The 19,745-nt window shown below is 33.0% G+C and overlaps 1 protein-coding gene across 1 annotated transcript; it reads left to right on the top strand.

Moving 5' to 3' along the window:
* Nucleotides 1-5,589: 5,589 nt before the first annotated feature.
* Nucleotides 5,590-5,994, top strand: LOC128127994 (uncharacterized). The gene is made up of 2 exons (XM_052766746.1): nucleotides 5,590-5,596; nucleotides 5,672-5,994. The coding sequence occupies exons 1-2, from the start codon at nucleotides 5,590-5,592 to the stop codon at nucleotides 5,992-5,994; spliced, it is 330 nt and encodes a 109-aa protein (XP_052622706.1).
* Nucleotides 5,995-19,745: the final 13,751 nt, after the last annotated feature.

Here is a 19,745-nt window from a genome sequence, read left to right as displayed (position 1 = left end):
AGGTGTGTTATTAAGGACATTACAATTGATTTGTGTATTATGATGGTATTTATCTATCACACTCGAGCCTAGATGTATTGTTAAGGACATACAAATGTTTTATGTTTTCTGATGGTGTCTGTCTTTTACACTCGAACCTTAGTGTTTTATTATAGACATTACAATGGTTTATGTGTTCTATCAGTTTAAATGTGAACGATCAAATATAAAGTATACAATACATCAATGTATAATAAGAATTGAAAATCGGGTTAAAACAAATAACTCTGCAAGTTAAAACAGTTTGTTAAAAGGTTTTCAATTCTTAAAAATGTACAATTATGAAACCATTTAACTGAAATCATGTGTTTAAGTACAAGATATTCTTGTACTTTTGCTTGTATTCCCCCCTGAAAACATTGAAAACCATTGAAAAAGGGTAGGGGTATGAACTCACCGGACACGGAAATGTGTCGATTTCGGACGCTAAACGTCGAATCGAGGCCTGATAACATGCGAGGTTCCTATGTAACATGAAATGGCATACAAATATGTCTAATTAGATTCACAAACTCTAATTAGATATGAAGTTACACTCCAACGAACGAAAACACCTCAAAACGGGTGTTTAGAGTGACCCGGGTGACATCTACGGACGGGAATTGAAGCGAGGGACTTGGGATCTGAGTTTACTCCCCAAGAATTAACTTCCTTATGAGTTTACGGCCTATAAACTACCCACACATGAGTTCACGGCTGTGAACTCATGTTGGCAAAGGTTATGGAGCTTAAATGGCCAAAATCACTTGGGAATAGTTGGAACAATTTTATCTAAGGCATGGAATAAATTTAAATCACCAAATACAACACTTAAGGGAGTTTACGGCCTTAGCATGGAGCTTATGGCCGTAAACTCTCATACTCCCTTGAATATGTGTTTTTAATGTCCCAAAGTTAATCACATGTGATTCAAAAAATTCCTACAAGCCTTGAAATGAATTTGGGGTACCAATTGACATACTTTTAGGAGTTTACGGCCCTGGAGCATGTTCTATGGCCGTAAACTCTCATATGTGAGGTTTTGTTATGTTTAAGGTCACTAAACTATTTTTGGTTGGTTCTATGATTTATTCCAAAGCTTTTGGTGGTGTTGGATGGCTTTCTAACACCTTGAAAATGAGTTTACACCCATGTTTGAGGAGTTTACGGCCCAAGCACATGCCTTGGCCGTAAACTCATACAAACCCCTCAAAATTCATGTCTAAGGTGTTCTAGGTCCATTACCAATATTCTAAAAGTCATATCCAAGTCTTGTTTGTGTCTTGGAAGGGTTAAAGGGCTTAAAAACCCCTTTAAATATGGGTTTACGGCCTAAGCACCTTCCTGGGCCATAAAATCATATACAAGGCTCTAAATCATGAATAAATCCTGAATTTGAAGGTCCAATATGATACACAATGAGTTAGAGAAGATACCTTGAAGATTTGAAGCCTTAAACTTGAGATTTGGACCTTTAAATCTAGTTTGAGGAGAGAGGTTGGAGTGATTATTGTAAAATGAAGAAAAAGCTTCAAAATGAAGACTTGGATCACTTTAAATATTGTCCAAGTTCGGGACACGGTAGAATTTTACCCGATACCGGCGTTAGACGGGGCTTTTGGTCGCACCCGGCCATTTTGCCATAACCCGATATGGTTGATTCTAGAAATGTTCCGATCATTAATATGAGACGTTAGAATGAGTTCTAAGGGTATTAAGACTCTCATTAAGTCATAAAATAAAATCCACATTAATGACTTAATAAAATGTCGGAATCGGAAACGAATTCGGAAACGGCGATTGGATGATCAGAACGAGTCGCGAGAAGGGTTACATTTACGGATATGAATTTCGGGTTGTTACATAATTTTGTAACTAAAAGAGATTAATTAAACTTAAGGGACTGGAACTGTAATTATAAGATAATTGCATTTGGGCTATGGATTACTTAATTATATATAAGTTGGACGAATTCTATGGGGAAGCCCATTAGAAATCGTCCAAGGGATATACCAAAGGAATCCATGGGCTGCTTAGGGCTTAAACAGTCAGATTAGGGTTTCCTAGTTGAAAACCCTAATAGCCTACATGTATATATAGTACCCTTAAGCCCCAAAAACGTGGCTAAGAGTTCCTATAGGGTTTCCACACGTTTTGGGCAGCCTCCACTCTCCTTATTCTTCATCCTCTTGCTCTTGGTGTTTGTGAACCATTAGAGGAGTGACATTTGTGACCCTAAGCTTTCTAAAGTCATTACAAGGAGGATTTGAGATTGTTATTGCTACATAACAATCAAGGTAAGATCTAAACCCCATTCATAAGTTAATTTGATTATTTATATGCTAGATCTAGGGTGTAAAGTCTTGGATGAATTGCATGTACAATAGAGAAACCTAGATCCAAGCATTAGGGTTTGTATGAGCACATAGGATGTTCTTATGGCCAAAACCCATCATTAGTAACACTTAATTCTAAGTGTTTTGATGCCCCTAAGGCATGTCCCTATCACCATTAGTGGTTATATACATCAAATGTATTCATATATGTGTGATTATATGTTAAATAGGATTTGTTTGTACGCAAGACACCAATTGACACCCAACAATCTTATATCGATCTTTCATTCGAGTTACTCACTACAAGTGAGTTCATACCCCTTAATCAACCTTTTAAATGTTTTAAAATGCTTTTATGGGGGGAATACAAGTTAAATCATTATAGTTATTATATTAACCACATGTGATTAATAACTATCAAACAAATGGATTTACTATACTTTTAACTGTTTTGTCAACAAAACTACTTCAAAATGATTATCAGACTATTTTACATGTTAAACTTTTTATAAAACTTGTTCTTAGTTTCCAAATCTTTGCTTTTAATTCTTTAAACTTATATATTGTCAAAATCATGTCCAATACGTATATAGTTATATAAGTAAGGTTTGAAGGACTTAGGACTGATAACTCACCCCAACTCCTATTCCTTGTTTGGTTGTAGACTTAGAGTACCCTATTGTTTGTCCGAGTGTCGCTTGATCCTTAGTTATATATTATGTATATATGACTATATGTATAGATATAAAGCTTTTACCTCAATTCCAACATCTTTGGGTAGCAAAGGTGTATAAACTTAATAAGTCATTCGAACAACATTTCTAAGTAAACTATAATAGGTATAGTTTAGAGGTATACTACTTACTATTTTCTAGTACAATGAAACATAGAAAGAGTCGGTTCATACACGAGTCAATATATACTATACAAAAGAACATACTATGATGAGAGTCAGAAAGAACATACACTACACTAGTACATACAATACATACATACTATATACTATACAAAAGAACATACTAGGATGAGAATCAGAGAGAACATACACTACACTAGTACATACAATACATACATACTATAACATAAATGCGAGCCACTACTTTGTGCAGGTCTTCGGGTGATGAGTGTCATACCATTTCGACGTCTTCGAGCGTCGTGTTTTACTAGGTCGATTAAGTATGGTTACAATCATATCACATTATACCTTAATTAACAATCGGTTTAGGGTAGTTAGTACAATAGTAGTTACTATAACACAATACTATAGTACTTCGTTATTTTCCCATTGCATTTACTTTGTGATCTTCTCACATAAACGGTAATGTAAAAACTATATTTTATTAATAATAGTCATATTTGGGAGGAATACTGACTTTTACAATAAACAAACATACACCACATTGATGCCTTGGTAGAAGACTACTTTTAGTAGAAAATATAGGATTTTCTAGGAGATACAAACATTTACTCAAACTTTTACAAACTTATAAATTCAAACACTTACAAACATTATCATACAAACAATGACACTAAATTGCTTATGAACTCACTAGCTTTAAAGCTGATAAACTCTTTCAAAATAACTTGTATTCTTAGGTCATCAGTAGACAGGTACCGAGGCCAGCTTTTGAGAAGATGGAGCACATCCAAGACTCATCTTTTATTTTGATTCATATTTTTGGTGTCTTATAAACTATACAGAACACACTTGTATTAGAATACATTATTAATGCAATGGATGATCTTGTTTGCTTGTTTACTATTATTCTGTGTTGTGATACTGTACATGACGTCCTCCGCCCCAGAACGTTTTCGCCGTTCCGGTTTTGGGGTGTGACAATTATGCAGGCTACGAAGCAGTAGTCAAAGTCTATGAAATCGTAGTCAAATAATGTCAAAGAGTAGTCCAATTGTCAGATACCTTACACAGAGATACTGTTTGAAATGACAAATCTACTATTGGAAATGACAATACATTATGTAAGCTATAAAGTAGTAGTCAAAGTCTATAAAACCGTAGTCAAATAATTGTCAAAGAGTAGTCCAATTGTCAGATACCTTACACGGAGATAATGTTTGAAACGTCAAATATATTGTTCGAAAAGACAATACATTATGCAGACTACGAAGCAGTAGTCAATGTCTATGAAACCGTAGTCAAATAATGTCAAAGAGTATCCAATGGTCAGCTACCTTACACGGAGATACTATTTGAAACGATAAATTTAATGTTCGAAAAGACAATACATTATGGACCTTGCCTTTACAGCTCCTACATGCATATGTGTCCGCATGTGGTAAGGCCCTTACCTCCACAACCTTAGACACACAAAGTAATTGGTAATTATCTCTTACAAGTGATTTGAAATGAGTTTCTCTGACAGTGTCCACGAAGAAAGTTTTAACAACTTGCCTGTTTACCTTTATAACCTAAGGCGAACCAACCCGTATACTCACACTCACATCAAAACGCATTTGATGGATCGTTTCCAATCTTTTTTTTTTTGGCTATTGAATGGGTGGTATATTTCTTTTCCAAATATCTTTTGTTTCTTTACATTTGTTAATGTTTTTACATTTAAAGTAATTGGTTTGCACTCTTAAAAAATACAGGTTCATGCATTCGTAAGTTGTTTCTTGCCTGTCCTCTACAAAGGTAGTGTCCATCTTAGAGGGGACTACCTAAAAACAATGTTTGTAGCGGTTGCTAAAGATGGGAACAATCTGACTATCCCTATAGCATTTGGTATGGCGGTTGAAAATAATGTGGTATCTTCTATGTGGTTCCTAATGAGGTTAAAAGAATGTCTTAGAGAGGGTAAGGAAGTAGCGTTCATATCCAATATGTACGATGTCATTGTCTCTTGCGTAGATAATGTTTTCACTGATTTTTATAATGGTTACACTTGTACGAGCGTCCACAAATATTTACGCACAAGAGTTGGCTCTGAAAGATCAACGGAAACTTTGTTCTGGATAACATTAAAATCCAACACTATGTCTACTTTTGAACAAAAATTTTCTAGGCTACGCATTGATGCTCGTGAAGTGCTTACGAATATTGGTCATCCGAAATGGGCAAGAGCCTATTTCCCTAACATCTGTTCGAATGTACTCAACATGGAAGTTCCTCAATATTTTTAGTAGTATCGCTCAATCATCGTAATATACCCATAATAGCGCTTATCGAGGGAATTCGTGAGTACATGCAAATACATTTGTTAAACAAAATATAATGGCAGGTATATTTTCAGGTGCAATACAAAAGAATTAAATATGTTGTACAACAACCTTTTCTACCCATATTTATTTTTCAGGTAGTTTGACTGGTGTACTAACACCGTATGCTCAAATGGTGGTTTTTAGAAGGATGCAAAAGTCTGTTCGTTGGCAAGCAACACAGATCCCCCAACAGATCTCGTCTCCCGTGTCGGCATATGTCTATGAAGTATTTGATTTTAAAACAACTTGTGTTGTAGACCTTAACGATCGTACTTGTTCGTGTGGAAAATGGAGCAGTCTCGGTATAGCATGTGGTCATGCCATCGCAGCAGCACGTGATTCAAACATGCATGAAATAGTTAATTTGGTTCAAGTATATTACTCTGCTGATGTATTTCAGCTCGTCTACCAGACATAAACCGATCACCCACTACCCCCACCATCTGAATGGGAAATACCAGACCCTTTGATGGCTGTTTTATTGCCGATGTAAAATTTATTCCCTTTAAATATTGATGCATGTAATATATTTGTCGTTGTCTATGTAATATATTTGTTGTGCTGTTTGTAATATATTTTTAATATATTATTTTTGTAATAAATTTGACATTGTGTTTGTAATATATTTGAAATATATTATGTTCGTAATGTATTTGCCATTGTCTTTGTAATATATTTTCCATTTGTCCGTGCTGTTAAAAACGACGTAAAATAACATAAGTTGCCATTTTTAGCTTATGATAAAATTTTATTTTTTAGTGTGATTTTCATCTTTTATATGTTGGTTACGTTGTTTTACATAGTTCTTCGTCGGAAAATATTTGGATTTCAAATCCGATATCGTTACATCATTGGTTTTATCCTCCAAAGTATGCTTCGTGCTGTTAAAAACGACGTAAAATAACAGAAGTTGTCATTTTCAGCTTACGATAAAAGTATGTTTTTTAGTGTAATTTCATGTTTTGTATGTTGGTTACGTTGTTTTTACATAGTTGTTCGTCGGAAAATATCCAGATTTCAAATCTGATATCGTTACATCATTAGTTTTATCCTCCAAAGTATGTTTCGTGCTGTTAAAAACGACATAAAATAACATAAATGGCCATTTTTAGCTTATGATAAAATAACATAAGTTGCGACATAATAAACATAACATAATTAAATTGGTTTCCACAAATTGGAAAACTGTTTGGGATACAAATTTTGTTCACAATTGATAAAATCCCCTCTAATTCTAACAACATCTGTTAGACGGTCCCATTCAACTTGAAGCATATTAAACTCCCTATTTGCATCTCGAATCTATTTCTTAGCCTCTCTGATTTTTTTGGTAGTTTCAGCAATCCATTTTTCTTTTTCAATTACTTGATCTACTAGGTCGTTTGCACGTTGGTTAAGTATGCGACTAATTTGAGAGTCCCTTTCGTTGGCTTCTTCAACAGCCTTCATAGCTTGGAAAATATTGTCAGACATGTTATCTGGGAGTGGGAAATCTGGGCCTTCCGGAATTGGGTTGTTATCGGAACAAACATAGGAATCTTCTTCTTCACAATGCCAAACACCGAACTCAGATGAATTCATTCTAAATTTTTTAATGTTATAATGTATCACGTTTAAGATGTATGTTAGTTGCATATTAATAGGGTGAGACCAACATAGAAGTACTGTTTGAAAGGAAAATTTTACTGTTCGAAATGACAAAACATTATTCACTCTAGAAACTAATAGTCAAAATTTATGAAACCGTTGTGAAATAATGTGAAGGAGTAGTCAAATTGTAGTATAACTTACATAAATATATTGTTTTAATTTTAAAATAACTATATATTGTAGATGCTATTAATTGTTAAAAAAGAGTAAATGTTGCAATGTAATTTCTTTGAATTTTACCACCTAATGTTTAGTAAATATTTTTTGATTTATATCACCTAATGTAATATAAACAGTATGGTTTTGTAAAATGGAAATGTTCATTGCCATAATCTCATGTTACTCCACATCGAATATTATATGTTTGCATCATTTATTAAAACCACAATCTTAGGTTAATCCACATCAATTTAAAAAGAAAACTATTAGCAAATAAAAGTAAAATATGACTACATAGGGATTAAAACGACCATCAACAGCTCTGGTATTTCCCATTCAGATGCAGGGGAAACAACGTTCACATTTCTAGTTTGGTATGTAGTTCGAAACACATCAGCAAGATAATATATTTGAACCATATCGGTTAATTCCATGTTTTTTGTATAACGTGCTGCAGCAATAGCATGACCACATGCTATACCCAGACTGCGCCATTTCCCACAAGAACATGTGTGTCGATTAAGATCTACAACACACCTTTTTTTTAGATCAAAAACTTGGAAAATATCAGAGGGGAACGGAGACGGGATCTTAGGTGAAATTTTAGTTGCTTTCCATCGTAGACACTTTTACATCCTCTTGTGAAGGACTATCTCTGCGTAAGGAGTGAATACGGTGTTCAACATCCCTGAAAGTAAAAAGGATAGTCAATTATAGATATTTTAATGGTTTATAAAAACTTTCTAAATTACCTCTCACGACACTGATTTCTGAAAACGTCTGTTGGATGTACTGAACAATTCCATCAATTAGTGTTATTATCGGTACATTGTGTTGAGTAACCAATAATACCAATAGGAATTCTGGTATATTAATGTCTAGTACATTCCAATGTATATTAGGGAAATAGGCCCATGCCCATTTCGTATTCCCCATTCAGATGCAGGGGGAACAACGTTCACATTTCTAGTCTGGTATGTAGTTCGAAACACATCAGCAAGATAATATATTTGAACCATATCAGTTAATTCCGTGTTTTTTGTATAACGTGCTACAGCAATAGCATGACCACATGCTATACCCAGAATGTGACATTTCCCACAAGAACATGTGTGTCGATTAAGATCTACAACACACCTTATTTTTAGATCAAAAACTTGGAAAATATCAAAGGGGAACGGAGACGGGATCTCAGGTGGAATTTTAGTTCGTAGACACTTTTACATCCTCCTATGAAGGCCATCTCTGCGTAAGGGGTGAATACGGTGTTCAACATCCCTGAAATTAAAAGGATAGTCAATTATGGATATTTTAATGGTTTATAAAAACTTTCTAAATTACCTCCCATGACATTGCGTTCTGAAAACGTCTGTTAGATGTATTGAACAATTGCATCAATTAGCGTTGTTATCGGTACATTGTGTTGAGTAACCGATAATACCAATAGGAATTCTGGAATATTAATGTCTAGTACATTCCAACGTATATTAGGGAAATAGGACCGTGCCCATTTCGTTTTTCCGATGTTGCCAAGAACCTCACGTGCTACGTGAGTTAACTTAGAAAATGATTTTTCAAAATCTTGCGTGGTATATGCTTTGAATGCACAGAAGAACAAGTAGTCTAAATTTTTGCTTTGACCAATTCTTAAGCGACAGTAAATCAACACACTCTTAGATGAATAACCATGATAAGCCTCAGGGAATAATTGACCCACAAAATAATAAATGGAATCGTCCATATTGGTTATGAACGCAACTTCCCTACCCTCTCCGATAGCATCCTTCAACCTCATAAGGAACCAAGTGTGGGAGTTAACATTATTTATAACCTCGATACCAAATGCTATTGGCGTAGTGTTGTTGTTTCCATCCATAACAACTGCTACAAACATTGAATTAAGATACTCTCCTCGAATAAGACCACTGCCTATGAAGATGACCGGAAGCATGCATCCTAATAATGCGTTGATCTATTTCATAGTTAGTACAACACAATTATTAGTTTTCAAACTAATTTAAATCTTTTTAGCACAAAAAATAACCAAATCGAAAGTACATTACCACACATCAAATAGAAAAAAAAAACATAGTTCAAATCGATCCAAAATATCGGTTTTGATGAAAGTGTAACTATGGGGATTTGTACGCTGAATGTTCTGGAGGTAAACAAGCAAGTTGGTAAAGCTTTCTTCATGGTCATTGTATGAGAAACTCAACTTTAATGTTGACGAGTTAAACAGTAATTTAGTGATAAGCCTTTCCGTAATTCACTTCAAAAGCTATTAAAAGGAATAAAGTAGTAGTCAACGGCTATAACACAGTAGTGGTAGTTAAATGCTAGTAGAAAGCAGTCAATGGCTGTAACAAATTAGTCAAATTACAATGATGTGTCCGAATTCATTGTACGATAAGACAACACATAAACTAGTAGTCAAATGCTAGTAGACAGTAGTCAATGTCTATAACACAGTACTCAAATTATAATCATATGTCTGATATTCACTATACGATAAGAGAACACATAAACTAGTAGTCAAATACTAGTAGACAGTAATCAATGCCTGTAACACATTAGTTAGATTATAATCATGTGGTAAGCCCCCTACCTCTACAACCTTAGGCACACTAAGTAATTTGTAACTGTCTCTTGTAACTGATTCAAAATGAGTTTCTTTGATAGTGTGCATGAAGATAGCTTTTACAACTAGCCTTTTTACCTTCATAACCTAATCCATTTGTCCGTGCTGTTAAAAACGACATAAAATAATATAAGTTGCCATTTTTAGCTTACAACAAAAGTATGTTTTTTAGTGTGATTATCATGTATTATATGTTGGTTTCGTTGTTTTTACATAGTTGTTCGTCAAAAAATATCCGGATTTGAAAAGAAATTAGAATTCCAAATAAACATAACGTTAATAATAAACAGAACAAAAAACGTAAAGGAAATTAGAATTACAAGTGAACATAACATTACTAATAAACATAACATAAAACTGAAGGGATATTTGAATTACAAATAAACATAACATTAATAATAAAGATAACATAAAAACTGAAAGGAAATTAGAATTAAAAATAAACGTAACATTAATAATAAACATAACTTAACATATTACTAACATGCAAATGGTGGTAAGATTACCATATTTCGTTGTTTTACATAGTTGTTCGTCAAAAAATATCCGGATTTGAAAAGAAATTAGAATTACAAATAAACATAACGTTACTAATAAACAGAACAAAAAACGTAAAGGAAATTAGAATTACAAGTGAACATAACATTACTAATAAACATAACATAACATTAATAATAAAGATAACAAAAAAACTGAAAGGAAATTAGAATTAAAAATAAACGTAATATTAATAATAAACATAACTTAACATATTACTAACGTGCAAATGGTGGTAAGATTACCATATTTTCAACTGGTATTTCCCAATGCAGAAGAATTGGAATAGGATTAACCGCCTCAGCTTTGAATGCATTTCGATCCACCGCAAAAGTCAACTTATAATTTACCAATTGTTGTATTTCTTCAACTATAAGCCTTCTTATCAATGTTATATCATGTTCACAAGGTATGTTGCATTTTTTCCATTTGCCGCAAGTACAAATACCACGTTTAACTTGCACCGTTTCTATTGTTAAATTTAAACTCACTTCAAATTTGTCACTACCAATATGTGTAACCTCATAACCATTAGACTGGTTCATTCTTCTTTCAAGCACGTGTTGCGCATAAGGGGTAAGATGACCATGCAATCGCTCTGTGAAATTATTTGCGTTAAAATCAAATAGGAGTATAATAAGGTAAAAGTTAAATAACAAATATTTATTACCTCCGAAAGCAGTTCGATAGCCATACACTGTTTGTATCGACTGATGGACCACTTCAATGATTGACGTTATTGGTAACTCATGCGTGTTTGTTGTTAGCCAATATAATCCAATCAGAATGTTGATATATTTCACATTGAAATGAACTTTAGGAAAAAAGGCTCGAGCCCGTTTTGCAATTGCAATATTTTCGAGTCAGCGAAGATCATTCCCATTAACCTCATTTGTTAATTTGTTCAAACAAACATAAAATTCAGACACACTATAAGTTTTTCATGTCTTCCAGAACAACTGCTCCACAACGGTACTTCCTATGGAAGTCCTAAGTTTATGGCTATATTTTTGAAACAATACCCATGATATGAATTTGGGTATACCCGTTGAATGGCGTAGTCTATGGAACCAGACATATGACTTATGAAACCAACTTCAATATTGTCACGTAAGCATTCTTTTAACCTTGTCATGAACCAAATCCAAGCCTCGGCATAGTCTATGCTTCCCAAAGCGAATACTATGATCCGGGGTTCATGATTACCATCCAAAGCAAGAGCAACATACATTATCGTTATGTTGGCCTTAATAAGGGGTACATGACCAACAAATATTGTTGGTATCATGGATGTGAGAAAGGTAGTAATCTGTAAGAAATGATAGCAACATTAGGCAAATATAAACTTGAAATAAATAATAACTTAGTATAGAGAAGGACATACCACGCATCCCAATGCGACGAAACAAAATTGAAACTGGTCTTTCGTATCTTTCTTAATTATTGTGAAAGAGTTACGATTTGTTCTTTCAAGATAATGAAAGAATATTGGTAGGTTCGAAAAACTTTTTCTTGTATACCTCATTGAATCCACTCATTTTGCCTATTCGTATGTTCAGTGAATAAAGTGTCCACTATAAATGGACTTCATTTCAAATGGAATGCCTAAATGGTAATTACAATCATATGTCTTAAATTCACTATATGATAAGACAACACATAAACTAGTAGTCAAATGCTAGTAGACAGTAGTCAATACGTATAAAATAGTAGTCACATTACAATCATGTGTCTGAAATTCACTGTACGATAAGACAACACATAAACTAGTAGTCAAATGCCAATAGAAAGTAGTAATACCTATAAAATAGTAGTCAAATTACAGTCATGTGACTGAAATTCACTGTACGATAAGACAACACATAAACTAGCAGTCAAATGCTAGTAGACAGTAGTCAATACCTATAAAATAGTAGTCAAATTACAATCATGTGTCTGAAATTCACTGTACGATAAGACAACACATAAACTAGTAGTCAAATGCTAGTAGACAGTAGTCAATACCTATTACATAGTAGTCTAGTGGTAGTATATAATTGAAGATATATTTGCGTGTCAACACTAAAAAAATTACTTCTCATAAACCAAAGAAATGAAAATTTGCAATTGTGGGGAACAAGGTATTATAAGGACCTCAAGAACTACCAACAACCCTGCACGGTTTTTTTAGGCTTATCCTAAAGAGGTATTTGTGTTGTCCTATAATTATTTATATTATAATTTTTTAGTGAATATTTACACAATATACATAATTTTTTGATATTTAGTTGTCAACCACCACAGTCTGGGTTTATTTGTTGGGTGGATGATGCAAAAGACAATAATTCGTTGATAATTTCTAACTTAGCTCGATCGAAGAATAAGCTTCAAAGTAAACTACTGCACTTGAAGATAGCGTTACTTTGTAGTTGGATTTTCTTCTTTTGTGTTGTTGTCTACAAGTTGTAAAATGTAAAATGTAATGTATATGTTATCGTTTGTAATGGTTTATGTTTCCATCTATGGTAACTTCTTGTGCTATCCTTTTCATATTGTTTTGTACAAGTTGTAATATATATTTTTTTTTCTGATTTTGTTTAACTGTAGAACACATGTTGTTTACAAGTTGTAATATATTTTTTCCTGATTTGGTTTGACTTGTAACAATTAGTTGACATTAAAGACATCATATGTATCTAGTTTACAAGACAGTACTCATTCAAATACAATTATTTGACATTAACATAATTAGATTACTAAACATAAGCAAACCAAATACTCTTACAGATTTTCTTTCCTAACCAACCACTAATAAAAAGCTAACATACAGATATATTACCTAAAAATTACAAATAAAAGAAACATACATAGACATATATTATACCATAAAATTACTTCAGCAAAAAAACAAATTATTAAAATACTACTCATCTTCTTCCCACATCGAAAACTCGTAAGGATACTCTTTTTTCATAGCAAGGAATTCCTTTTTTTCCTCCAAATAGTACTCACAAAGTTCTAATTCACTCTTTAGCTTTCGAAAAATTTCTTCACTAAAGCAGATCGAACTCTTAGCAGATTGGATTTCTTGCCTAGTAGTTATAATCCAACTGCTTTTACGGTCAATATCATCCCAGTACTTGTCTAGAAGGTTTCATTCGAAACGATAATCTTCAAAAGCCTTATCCACATCAACTTCTCTTTGTAACAACACTTTTTTCACTTCCACATCCATCTTCTCCCCTAATATAGGAAGATTGACGTGGGGAGGGGGATTGGTTGAAACATTATTGGAATTTGACTCCAACAATGGCTTATTGTTGGACGTAGATGGCCAATTAAATTTTGCCAGGATCCTTTTTATCTCCTCTGATCTTTCTGTCATTTTCACACTACAAATTTTTTTATTGTTTCTTTGATTTTTGAATTGATAACAAATTTACATTAAATATGACATTAGATAACAGTTAATGGCTATAAGATAGTAGTCAAAACCTATAAAAATAGTCAATCGAATAAAATAGTAGTAAAAAATTAATAGACATTAGTCAAAACCTATAAAAAGTAGTCAAATAACAATCATGTGTCGAATGTTCACTGTACGATAAGACTACACATGAGGTAGTAGGTAATGGCTAGTAGACAGTAGTCAAATCATATAAGAACATAGTCAAATTAGAAGAATGTCTTGATACGATATGACAACACCTAATATAGTAGTCAAAAGTTATTTGACAGTAGTCAATGCCTATAAAAAAGTAGTTACTTTGTCAATTATATGTAGAGTCTAAAATGTATGCGTCTGAGATTTACAAATCATATACTAGTGGTTAATCTATAACCCTCATACACATAAAATCATGTCCACCTTTCAAGACAAATGGTGGTTGATGGCACAAGAGTAGCGATTACAAATGTTAATAAAAGAAGAAGAGATCAAGAACGAGATTAAAGGCATTGAAGAAGATAAGAAACGGTTGGATAGCTTACAAGTCGATATTTGGTCTAAAATCAGGTCGGTTGAAGACAATGAATGCATTATAAAAACTACAAGGATTTGGGTACGAGATGCAATAGACTATGCTAACAAAGAAGAGGTTAAAATGAAAAAGATTCTCAAAAACATACAAAAAAATTACGACTGGGTGATTCAAGAAAAAGAAATTCTTCCAAATGATTTTCCAGATGTTTGAATTTAATAATTATTGATTAATCAAGTAGTAAGTTTATGCATTATTTATGAGTTTATCTATGTAATAAGTTTTATATTTGCTTTTTTACTATGATTAATCTATATAATATGTATTATTCTCTTGCAAGTTTGTTTATGTTTAATAATTAGGGGACATTTTGTTAACCAATCGTCATGAAACAGTACACATTGAATGTCACTAAAAACATACAACGCAGACTAACTAAAAATCCTATGTAGAAGATCCATAATATATCATAACCATCGTATAGTGAAACTGAGTAGCAGCAACAACAGGTGCCATCGATATACCAATCGGTCGACCTAAAACAAGCTGCTCCATGAACATCAGCATAAATACACCGCACTGTCCAAACATCCCTTCTTGTTGGGGCACGTCCGTAACATTCGTAACAGTGATGGACGCTTTCTGAAAAGGCAAGCCCATATCGTTCCAATAGCCAATTTCTAGCAGAAAGTGGTCCATAAGCTCTTTAAACCACACAAAATCAATAATCTTCATGGTGCCAAATGATCGGTAGCTGTCGTAAAATTCAACGATGGCGTGTCCATCCATAACTCGCCAAGTATCCAATGATGTGGGTTGATGCATATTGGAAAATAAACATGTTTTAACACACAACCGTTGCAATTAATTACAACGTTCAATAGTGTAATATGACAATTAATGTGACTGATAATATATATATATATATATATATATATATATATATATATATATATATATATATATATATATATATATATATATTATTTCTTTACTTACACGGTTAACTTCTAGCCAAGATTTACATCCATCCAATGAGTCAAACGGATTTTCCGTTGCACTTCCTGCCCACTAGAACATCTCAAATGCACAAAAAAATGATGATGGCATGATTGTCCATTGAGCATCGTTCGGTCTCCGCTCATTCAAAAGCCTTCCCCATATGTCAACATGCTGCATTTAAATTTAATTTAAACATATGCAGCTTATAAATTATTAAAATTTTAAATATAAATGAATGTCTTCATGTCGCTTCATCTAAAAATCCCAATTAACTTGCATAAAAAAGCAAATCTCAAAACTTTGCTTCCATTTTTTCATTTTATAACCGATGTTTCAAAAAAACACCCAATTTGTTTCCCAGGTATAGAGCAGGGGCGTTACAACCTGGATTGACATACGGCTCCAAACAAGTGTCGAGGGATCACAGACAAATACGGGGCGTGGTGGTTCGTTGTGTATTACCCCACGTGTACGATATTGGGAGGCATTTTGAACCTACATTATATATGTAGCAAATAACTATCCATATAGTAATAAAATTATAGTAAATATGATTTTTAACATACTTACCGAAACGTATGGAGAGCTAAGATATTGAGAAGGTTTCAATTGCCTAACAGGACGACTTTGTTTCACAACAGGAGGCCCGGGTATATGATTTTTTGCATCTAGAATCTCGCTAGCAACAACCTTCTTATCCTTCTTCTTCTACAAAAAAATATTTTTTTAATATAAAATAATAAAATAAAAAGTTTAATATACAAAAAAAAATTATAACCTCCTACACGATTTCTATTTGTTTTCTATAATCAAACAATAGTGGATTATTAACATCTTCATCCTCGTTTACTCGATTTGATTTTTGTAGACTACCACCCACATTCTCATTCCTCTACATTTAAAGAAAAAACAATTAATAAAAAGCTTCGTTAAAAAATTAAATAATACATCATATATTTTTAAATTGATACTAATACTTCAAAAGCTTCATTAAAAAAGTCTTCATAATCATCACCGTCTCGAGTTCCACCTTTATTTTTCAATCCTCATATTTCTTCCTCCAAAGATTCAAGTCTTGCCATTATTTCTTGTGTGGTTTTTTTGTTAACTCCCAGCGTATGAGTTCCCTCGGTAGACTTCGTAGATTGGTTGTTTCCATAGGATGTATGAGACGAAGATGCCCCCTACATAAATTATTTCATACATCAATACTAGTTGAAAAGATTTATTATACTAGATTCTGCTTTTACAAATTTACTTACATCATTTCTATAGTTGTAGCGTACAGAAGAAGGGACTTCAAACGATTCACAATTCAGACTAGTAATATATGACAAACTAGTTTATAACACGTGGGAACCACGGTTACAAAATAAATTAAATTTTCATAGTAAAAATTCAAAAATTATTTATCAATTACTATAAATAAATCATTAATTATGATTTTTAACATACTTACCGAAACGTATGGAGAGCTAAGATATTGAGAAGGTTTCAATTGCCTAATAGGATGACTTTGTTTCACAATTGGAGGCCCGTGTATATGATTTTCCGCATCCACAATCTCGCTAGCAACAACCTTCTTTTTCTTCTTCTACAAAAAAATATTATCTTTTTAATATACAATAATAAAAGAAAATGTTTAATATACAAAAAAAAAAAAAAAAAAAAAAAAAAACTATAACCTCCTTCACGATTTCTATTTGTTTTCTATAATCAATCAATAGTGGATTATCAACATCTTCATCCTCGTTTACTCGACTAGATTTCTGTAGAGTACCATCCACATTCTCATTCCCCTACATTTAAAGAAAAAATAATTAATAAAAATCTTCATTAAAAAATTAAATAATACATCATATATATTTAAATTGATAGTAATACCTCAAAAACTTCGTTAAAAAGGTCTTCCAGATCATCATCGTCTCGAGTTCCATCTTTATTTTTCAATCCTCAGATTTCTTCCTCCAAAGATTCAAGTCTTGCCACTATTTCTCACGCGGTTCTTTTTTGTTAATACCCACCGTATGAGTTCCATCAGTAGACTTGGAAGATTGGTTGTTTCCACAGGATGTATGCGACGAAGATGCCCCCTACATAAATTATTTCATATATCAATACTAGTTGAAAAAATTTATTATACTAGATTCTGCTTTTACAAATTTGCTTACGTCATTTCTAAAGTTTTAGCGTATAGAAGAAGGGACTTCGGACGATTCACAATTCAGACTAGTAATATATGACAAACTAGTTTATAACTCAAGGGAACCACGGTTACAAAATAAATTAAATTTTCATAGTAAAAATTGATAAATTATTTATCAATTACTTTAAATAAATCATTAATTATGAGATATACCAAATTTTTAAAGTTATTATAACTTCAAATTTAACATATAATTAGAAAAAATAAATTTGAATTTTGAAATGTTGCCTAATAAATCTCTTTGACATGTGGCATGGTATTAATGAAAAGTTGTATTAGAGTGACACGTGTCAAATGGAAATTAAAACTATTCATTTATTATAATAGAAAGATAATGTGGACTAGAGAACTCGGCATCTAAGGCAATCATCTTTTTTTTCGGTTGATGTGCCTCGTCCTGATCAACATCGAAATAGAAAACTTTCGCACAAGTTAAGCTCCTAATATGAAACCAACGCAATATATGAGGATATAAATAATTGCGTCGTATCGCAGCAATTCCCAGAATTACTGGGAACATCTCCCATATCCATATCTTTTAATCAATATACGTTAATTTATAACTGTTAGCACTAACTAAAAGTTAAATAAAAATAAAAACCGATAAATTATTAAATATATTTTTTAATTACTTAAATATACCTTTAAAGAAATAACAAAACCCGATAGTGTGTACACAATCACTTTTGTTGGATGGATGGACATATGATCCTCAAATTTCTTAAACATACCAGACAATCTAGGGTATGTTTTAGTCCATAGATAACTCCCCAACGAGAACCTATATTATAAGAAAAAAGTATTAGTTAAAACGTATAAAAATTATTATTTTATTATAAATATTAAATTGACAAATACCTCTTCCATTGATCCAGGTTCTCCACCACCCACAAAAATTCCTTGGTGACTTCATCATTAAGCTCCTTTCCCAAAAAACCTTGATTGAGGATATATAGCAAAATAGCACGGACACCGTGGTGAGCCGATATGTCATTGAACCGTTGATTCACGATAAGGAGCTCTAAGTCTTCTACATCTAAAGAAGTGTATGTGCGATATGGGAAGACTCTGGACCGAAATGTATTTACACCATATCCGTGTTTATACATGGTTGAAAATTCAATCCTTGATGTTGGACACCGGCCCATGTAAAGTCCTGTCACAAGATAAAACTCCTCCGGCCCAAATGATAGTGTTCGTCTAGAAAACCCAAAATATAGACGTTCAGCGACGTCCGTTTCAGCAGTAGGACGCAACATATGCAGCAGTAGGACTCAACACTGTCATTTGGGCTGGACTTCTTATTCATGGGCTGTTACTGCATATGTTGCGTCCTACTGCTGAAACGGACGTCGCTGAACGTCTATATTTTAGGTTTTCTAGACATACACTGCCATTTGGGTCGGAGGAGTTTTGTCTTGTGCCGGGACTTTACATGGGCCGGTATCCTACATCAACGCTCGAATTTTCAACCATGTATAAACACATATATGGTGCAAATACATTTTCGGTCCAGAAGTCTTCCCATATCGCACAAACACTTCTTTAGTTGTAGAAGATTTAGAGCTCCTTATCTTGAATCAACGGCTCAATGACATATCGGCTCACAACGGTGTCCGTGCCATTTTGCTATATATCCTGAATCAAGGTTTTTTGGGAAAGGAGCTTAATGATAAAGTCACAAAGGAATTTTTGTGGGTGGTGGAGAACCTGGATCAATGGAATAGGTATTTGTCAATTTAATATTTATAATAGAATACTAATTTTTATACGTTTTAACTAATACTTTTTTCTTATAATATAGGTTCTCGTGGAGGAGTTATCTATGGACTAAAACATACCCTAGATTGTCGGGTATGTTTAAGAAATTTGAGGATCATATGTCCAACCATCCAACAAAAGTGATTGTGTACACATTATCAGGTTTTGTTATTCCTTTGAAGGTATATTTAAGTAATTAAAAAAATATATTCAATAATTTATCTGTTTTTATTTTTATTAAAATTTTAGTTAGT

This window comes from Lactuca sativa, chromosome 8 (genome assembly GCF_002870075.4).
Source record: "Lactuca sativa cultivar Salinas chromosome 8, Lsat_Salinas_v11, whole genome shotgun sequence".
Lineage (NCBI taxonomy): Eukaryota > Viridiplantae > Streptophyta > Magnoliopsida > Asterales > Asteraceae > Lactuca > Lactuca sativa.
The sequence above is the reverse complement of the archived record's forward strand: the minus strand, read 5'-3'. Positions and strand labels throughout refer to the sequence as shown.